Source organism: Pistacia vera, unplaced genomic scaffold (assembly GCF_008641045.1).
Source record: "Pistacia vera cultivar Batoury unplaced genomic scaffold, PisVer_v2 Contig184, whole genome shotgun sequence".
Taxonomy (NCBI): Eukaryota; Viridiplantae; Streptophyta; class Magnoliopsida; order Sapindales; family Anacardiaceae; genus Pistacia; species Pistacia vera.
In genome coordinates this window covers 481,179-489,437 of record NW_022195938.1, presented here as the reverse complement: position 1 = coordinate 489,437, position 8,259 = coordinate 481,179, and the positions used below count along the sequence as shown (strand labels likewise).

Below are 8,259 nucleotides of genomic sequence, written 5' to 3'. Positions count from 1 at the left end.
TGCATTAAAAAGCCCTTCAGAATTTGGAAATTATCTTAACCCCCTCTCAATAAAACCAAGGTACTCTCAACTCCAAAACTAATTAAATATCCTATTTACCCCTAATTCCACTGAAAAAAATTAATGCAATTTATTTTTAATTTTTATAAAAAAAAACCTATATACTTGAGGGGGGTTTAGATACTTTTCCCTTATGAAAAATACAGTAAACCAACAAATTATGTTAGTAAATGGTGAAGACGCGAGGTTTGAGAGAATATTTGAAATCTGAGGAGAGGTTAGGGATGTTATTTTAAACTGCCCCACAAGAAAAAAGCAAACCTCAAGGGTAGTGAATATGGATGGGCATTCGGCCCGTCCCATTGGAGACTGGCCTTGCCCCGGCCCGAACTGGGTGGTGATTCCCGAAAATAATCGAGGGCTGGATGGTGATGGTCCCAGCCCTGCCCGCCCTATATATATATATATATATATGTTATGATATGTTTCAATGTTTATTTGTGTGACCCCTTAAATTATTTGATTTTCTTTTTCTTCTCTTCTGTAAATTCCCCTACTGCCCAGGAAGGGATAATTACCCTTTTAAAAATATATTATGTTGTTTAGCTAAGCTTTAAACACAAGATAATTAATTCACCAACCCAAATTAAATCAAACGGATCTTNGGCCGGGCCGGGACCGGGTACCCCTTGGCCCAGGCCCAAGCCCGACCTCATGACACAGGCCCAAGCCCGTTACGGGTATGATAGGCAAAGCCCAAGCCCGGCCCGATGAGTTTTTTATAACCGCAGGCCCGGCCCAAGCCCGCCTTTTTTAATAATGTTTATTTTTAAATATTAATAAATTTCAAATTTTTTTTATATTTTTAATTTTAGAAATAGTTTTTAAATATTAATTGAAGTTATTTCCGCAAATAATTTAAGTAATAAATGAGCAATTAAAACTCCATAATATTTGATTATACTAACTTTTCAGCTTAGATAATATATTATGGTGAAATCCACTTTTATAAGTTGAACTAAACCCATCTAACTCATTTAAAGGCAATTTTAATATGTTAAACTTTCAATATGGGATGAAAATTGAGGTTAGGGTTTGGGAAAAATTGATATATATATATATATATATATATAATAATATTGTAATTAAATATATAGTATAAGGGTAAATTAGTAAAATTAATACTAAAATTTTTAAAGACGGGCTGGGCCTAAAGATATACCCATGCCCAGCCTGTACCCGAGGTCGGGCCTTAAAATCAAGCCCAGGCCCAAGCCCAAGCCCGCCAACCTCAAGTAAAGCCCGCCCCTTTCAGGCCGGACCGGGCCGGGTACCCGAAAATGTCGGGCGCTATGCCATCTCTATTATGTTCTAATGTTTATGTGAGTGACCCCTTAAATTATTTGCTTTTCTTTTTCTTCTCTTCTGTAAATTCCCCTGCTGCTTCAACTATTTTCTTCTTCTTCTCCTTTCTTGTTCTTGTTTTTCTTCTTCTTATTATTATAATCTCAAATATCCACACTGCACATCACATGCTCTTACACAATGTCGGCTCTTTAGCACCCTCAACACATTTCCCGCTTCTCTCCTTCACTTTATCTCTTCACAAACACCTTCAATATCCCACTTCACTTCTCTTCCTCAACCATGTCAGCCAAATCCAACTAAGTCTTTTTTCTTTCAATTTATCTTCTTCTCTCTAGATCTGACTTTCCTTTTTTCATTTTCTCATCTGGATTGTCAAGTTTCCAAATTTTTCCTAATTTGCTTTAGGATCTACAAGTTCTTAGCTTTTACTTAAAGTTCTTAACTTTGCTTCAGTTTCTTCTTTATTTCAAGTAGTAAATTTATGATTTTTTTCCTCTTCTGAGAAGGGTTTTGAGTTTCTTTCTCTTGTGGATTTCACCCAATTTTTCATTTTTTTGAAGGAATTTATGTTTAGCCAAAATCCCCGAATTCGGGACGGGCTGGGAGTCATTGCATCCCCGCGGGCGAGGCCTGGGGATTCCTGACAGCCCTGTCCCGGAGATGGGCTGGGCTCGGGAAATTCTCTTGGGCCTTCGGCCCGGCCCGGAGTCGGGTTCCGGCCCCGTCCGTGCTCATCCTACTGCCCAGTCAGGGATAATTACCCTTTTAAAAATATATTATGTTGTTTAGCTAAGCTTTAAACACAAGATAATTAATTCACCAACCCAAATTAAATCAAACGGATCTTTGTTAAATCAAGCAGGGATCAAATTGAGAAAAAAATTATAGCAGCAGTCCATATGGAAAAAGTTTGAGTATTAAGGCACGATATATTGAACTGAAATACAGTTTTTAAAATTTTTGTTTCTGAAAACAAGAAATATAAAACAAAATCTTTATGAAAATGCATTATATAGAAATGAGCTGAAATGTTTTCGAAACAATAAATTTTTTTGATACAATCCCAAGAACGAGCGCAAAATAAAAAAATGATTGGAAATCTTTTATACAGTTTTTTCTTTCTAGTTTTTAATTTGAAAAGAAATTTTAAAGATCATATTAAATATATTTCTAACTATTAAAACATATATATTAGGTGTTACATGCTTTGCAATGTCAATTTAACAGTATTATATCTGAACAGAAATTATCTTCCTCGATATTCTGAAATGATAAAAATTGAGTTCCTAAGATTAATCATGAAGAACATTGGTATCTCATTATTTTAAGTAGAAGATACAAGATTGATTACAAGCAAATATAAATTATTCTGGAGAAAAAACTAAAAGAATAAAACGCAGGAAGAAGGTGAGATGATCCTCCTGATAAACAAACGTGAAATCAAAGCTCTGCCCGTTTCAGCCCGATTAATTATGGAGCTTGATTATAATCAGTTGTTAAACATAAGCATTTGGGGCAAGTCTTGGGGAAACCATGGCTGAAAGAGGCACCGCTTTTTGCAGTGTGAGACCAAAAATTTCCTCCATGTCTAACTCTTTAACTCCCTCTGGTAATTTCCAGTCAAACGAATGAATCAAAGTTCCCAAAACGTACTCAACTTGAACCATTCCCATTCTGACTCCAGCACAGATTCTTCTTCCTGCTCCAAATGGGATCAACTCGAAGTCGTTTCCTCGCGGATCAATCTTCTTATTCTTCTCTGTCAAAAACCTTTCTGGTGTAAACTCTAATGGGTTCTCCCACAAGTCAGGGTCGCGTCCGATTGCCCAGATGTTTACTTGGAGCCTAGTGTTTTTGGGGATGAAGTAGCCGTTGACAACGCAATCTTCGGATGCGAGGCGAGGCAGGTTGAGCGGTGTTGATGGGTGTTTTCTTAAGACTTCTTTGCATATGGCTTGTAAGTATGGGAGTTTTGGGATGTCAGATTCTTCGAGCCTTCGGTCTCTTCCGATTACTTGATCCATCTCCTCTTGTGCCTTCTTGAAAATGGTTGGGTTTTTCAACATCTCGGTCAGTGCCCATTCGACGATGCTTGATGATGTATCCGTGCCGGCCACAAATAAGTTCTAAACATAATTTATGAACAGGGTCAGTTGAGTCATGGACGTAGTCAAATTTACATTAAAAAGTAAATGTTTAAAGAAGTTGTTAAGAGATATACCAGGAGGAGTCCTTTAATGTTTTCGATGCTAAGTCTCTCACCATCTGGCTTGTCACGGTAAGTCAAAATAACGTCAAGCAAATCAGGGTGTTCTTTACGCTCATGACTCGTCGCAATATGTTCCTCAATCATTTTCGTTATCATTGCATCGACCTGTTTGTGTAATTTCTTCATTTTCCGCTCGGTTCCTCTGTCCAAGAAACCCAAGGCCGGGATAATATCCTTCACTAATAAAACCGCTGCATACTTCATCATCTCCACCACCAGAACCTTAAAATCGTTCGATTCCGAACTGTTTGTAGCAAAAACACGACGGCTGAGCACCACCTGGCCGATCACGTTCGCCGTGAGATATGATAACATTGTAGGCATCAACACCGGCTCGCCTTTCCGGCTCGCCTCCAGCATATCCTGAAGCATGAGGCCAACCTCAGAGACGCGAACATGAGCCCAATTCTCGATGGCCTTGCTACCAAACATATGAGTATTACAAACTTTCCGCAACAATGTCCACCTTGGTCCATATTCAGCATTAACCATGTCTTGTCCATCATAGGCCAAATGGTGGACGCCTGCATCGATGGGACGGCTTGAGAAATTGAGATCGTGGGTTTTGAGGAAGGCTTTAGCGGCTTCCGGGGTTGAGGCCACCACCATGTCTTGACTTCCGAATTTCAGATACATGATTGGCCCGTATTTTTTGGCCATTTTGGCGAAGCTGACATGCGGCATGCTGCCTATGAGGGGCAGGGCGCCGACGATAGGGAACCCATGTGGTCCTGGAGGGAGCGGGGGTCTTGATTTCCTGAAGAGAAAACGGATGACATAGCGTGTTATGATAAGAAGGAGAACGGCGACAAGGCCCTGTTTGAGGAGGAAGGAGTCTTGGAATATGGCGGATAGTGTCATTTCTGCTCTAAGCAATGGGTTGAGTGAACAAAAAATGTAACTGGGTGCAATATATAAGGCTTTGAAAGGTTTGAATTTCGATGGAGGTGATGAATGATCTGCGAGTATTTCAATTCCCACCAAACCAAAGAAACGTTCCTCGATGGATCGGATTGACTAGCACACAAAAATTTATTCAAACCTGATGTCATCATCTAATATTTTCTAATAATTAATAGGGTTGGATTAAATCATTCAACAAAGATGGCATGAAAGCTCAGTTCCCGGTATGATTAATCAAATATGCAAAGGATTATAGTACAAGATTATATAAAGTCAAATCATTTGAGCCTACCATTATTATTTAAATAAAAGAGAATGAATCAGCTTTCACCAGTAAATAAAATAATCCTACAAGTAAACGGTGGGTGGATTACGTGGAGGCGTGAATTTACTTTATTCTCTTTTTTAAATAATTTTTTCTAGGAAAACACATAGAGCCTAAACCATCTTTCTTTGAAACTTATTTTGTCTGAACATCAACATATAATTAAAAAACAAACTCAACAAACATTCAATACGTCTAGCTGCCCCTTATGAACACACTTGAAAACAACAGCTAAAAATTGTTTAATACCAATACCTAACAGGTTTGTGGATGTTGTCAAATTAAACCTAAAATCGAATATTCTAATGTGATTAGTTTTATTTATTTATTTTTGTTATTGATTATGCTATTGCCCAATTAGGATGATACAATTTTTTGGTATCAAAATAAATGTTGTCTGATTGACATTAGACGATCATTTGACAACAACATTTGTGGCATTAGAATAGATGAAATCCGATACTTTTTGGTGATGAATATGTTGTGCTGTTAATCCGGAGAGGATAATTCCCTATTAAGAGAGAAGATATTTAGATTGACTCAATTTGGAAGGAAGATATTCAGATTTACTTAGATTCAAACTAAGGTAGTCGAAGATCATACAACTTCTTAATCTTACGTATTTGAATCTTATCTCAACTCTATCATGTAAATGGGTGCTATATAAACCTATCATAACTTGTTTTCAAGGGGGTTGGGAAATTATTCTAAGCAAATTTTTCTGGAAATTATACTGTTCTTTGTAAGCTCTCAGAAGACGTAGGCTTAAGTTCTAACTTGCTGAACCACTTTAAAAATCTCTTTGCCATTTACTTTATTGCGTTTATTATTTATCCACTGCTGGTTATTCGTAATCACGCACATATCTATTCCGGTTCTAACAGGGTCAATCAAAATTCTTTGATTGGTGTAGATTTCTGTATCAACCAGATATGTCTTGATGTCTTTCTCGAAATCTAGGACAGACTTGAGCAATGCTAACTAAATAACTTGCTATATATTAGTTGAATACTCTGACAGGAGTGCTCGGATCTTATGAACAATGAGGGTCGGTTAGGTGTTACATGCTTTGCAATGTCAATTTAACAGTATTATATCTGAACAGAAATTATCTTCCTTGATATTCTGAAATGATAAAAATTGAGTTCCTAAAATTAATCATGAAGAACATTGGTATCTCATTATTTTAAGTAGAAGATACAAGATTGATTACAAGCAAATATAAATTATTCTGGAGAAAAAACTAAAAGAATAAAACGCAGGAAGAAGGTGAGATGATCCTCCTGATAAACAAACGTGAAATCAAAGCTCTGCCCGTTTCAGCCCGATTAATTATGGAGCTTGATTATAATCAGTTGTTAAACATAAGCATTTGGGGCAAGTCTTGGGGAAACCATGGCTGAAAGAGGCACCGCTTTTTGCAGTGTGAGACCAAAAATTTCCTCCATGTCTAACTCTTTAACTCCCTCTGGTAATTTCCAGTCAAACGAATGAATCAAAGTTCCCAAAACGTACTCAACTTGAACCATTCCCATTCTGACTCCAGCACAGATTCTTCTTCCTGCTCCAAATGGGATCAACTCGAAGTCGTTTCCTCGCGGATCAATCTTCTTATTCTTCTCTGTCAAAAACCTTTCTGGTGTAAACTCTAATGGGTTCTCCCACAAGTCAGGGTCGCGTCCGATTGCCCAGATGTTTACTTGGAGCCTAGTGTTTTTGGGGATGAAGTAGCCGTTGACAACGCAATCTTCGGATGCGAGGCGAGGCAGGTTGAGCGGTGTTGATGGGTGTTTTCTTAAGACTTCTTTGCATATGGCTTGTAAGTATGGGAGTTTTGGGATGTCAGATTCTTCGAGCCTTCGGTCTCTTCCGATTACTTGATCCATCTCCTCTTGTGCCTTCTTGAAAATGGTTGGGTTTTTCAACATCTCGGTCAGTGCCCATTCGACGATGCTTGATGATGTATCCGTGCCGGCCACAAATAAGTTCTAAACATAATTTATGAACAGGGTCAGTTGAGTCATGGACGTAGTCAAATTTACATTAAAAAGTAAATGTTTAAAGAAGTTGTTAAGAGATATACCAGGAGGAGTCCTTTAATGTTTTCGATGCTAAGTCTCTCACCATCTGGCTTGTCACGGTAAGTCAAAATAACGTCAAGCAAATCAGGGTGTTCTTTACGCTCATGACTCGTCGCAATATGTTCCTCAATCATTTTCGTTATCATTGCATCGACCTGTTTGTGTAATTTCTTCATTTTCCGCTCGGTTCCTCTGTCCAAGAAACCCAAGGCCGGGATAATATCCTTCACTAATAAAACCGCTGCATACTTCATCATCTCCACCACCAGAACCTTAAAATCGTTCGATTCCGAACTGTTTGTAGCAAAAACACGACGGCTGAGCACCACCTGGCCGATCACGTTCGCCGTGAGATATGATAACATTGTAGGCATCAACACCGGCTCGCCTTTCCGGCTCGCCTCCAGCATATCCTGAAGCATGAGGCCAACCTCAGAGACGCGAACATGAGCCCAATTCTCGATGGCCTTGCTACCAAACATATGAGTATTACAAACTTTCCGCAACAATGTCCACCTTGGTCCATATTCAGCATTAACCATGTCTTGTCCATCATAGGCCAAATGGTGGACGCCTGCATCGATGGGACGGCTTGAGAAATTGAGATCGTGGGTTTTGAGGAAGGCTTTAGCGGCTTCCGGGGTTGAGGCCACCACCATGTCTTGACTTCCGAATTTCAGATACATGATTGGCCCGTATTTTTTGGCCATTTTGGCGAAGCTGACATGCGGCATGCTGCCTATGAGGGGCAGGGCGCCGACGATAGGGAACCCATGTGGTCCTGGAGGGAGCGGGGGTCTTGATTTCCTGAAGAGAAAACGGATGACATAGCGTGTTATGATAAGAAGGAGAACGGCGACAAGGCCCTGTTTGAGGAGGAAGGAGTCTTGGAATATGGCGGATAGTGTCATTTCTGCTCTAAGCAATGGGTTGAGTGAACAAAAAATGTAACTGGGTGCAATATATAAGGCTTTGAAAGGTTTGAATTTCGATGGAGGTGATGAATGATCTGCGAGTATTTCAATTCCCACCAAACCAAAGAAACGTTCCTCGATGGATCGGATTGACTAGCACACAAAAATTTATTCAAACCTGATGTCATCATCTAATATTTTCTAATAATTAATAGGGTTGGATTAAATCATTCAACAAAGATGGCATGAAAGCTCAGTTCCCGGTATGATTAATCAAATATGCAAAGGATTATAGTACAAGATTATATAAAGTCAAATCATTTGAGCCTACCATTATTATTTAAATAAAAGAGAATGAATCAGCTTTCACCAGTAAATAAAATAATCCTACAAGTAAAC

At 38.9% G+C, this 8,259-nt stretch overlaps 2 protein-coding genes across 2 annotated transcripts; both read right to left on the bottom strand.

Moving 5' to 3' along the window:
• Positions 1-2,666: 2,666 nt before the first annotated feature.
• LOC116126798 (flavonoid 3',5'-hydroxylase-like) lies at positions 2,667-4,571 on the bottom strand. Its single transcript, XM_031412476.1, has 2 exons — positions 3,590-4,571; positions 2,667-3,494 (listed from the first exon to the last, which is right to left on the bottom strand). Exons 1-2 carry the CDS (start codon positions 4,496-4,498, stop codon positions 2,865-2,867), a joined length of 1,539 nt encoding a protein of 512 aa, XP_031268336.1. The 5' UTR covers positions 4,499-4,571; the 3' UTR covers positions 2,667-2,864.
• A 1,448-nt stretch (positions 4,572-6,019) lies between these two features.
• LOC116126796 (flavonoid 3',5'-hydroxylase-like) lies at positions 6,020-7,930 on the bottom strand. The gene is made up of 2 exons (XM_031412475.1): positions 6,949-7,930; positions 6,020-6,853 (listed from the first exon to the last, which is right to left on the bottom strand). Exons 1-2 carry the CDS (start codon positions 7,855-7,857, stop codon positions 6,224-6,226), a joined length of 1,539 nt encoding a protein of 512 aa, XP_031268335.1. The 5' UTR covers positions 7,858-7,930; the 3' UTR covers positions 6,020-6,223.
• Positions 7,931-8,259: the final 329 nt, after the last annotated feature.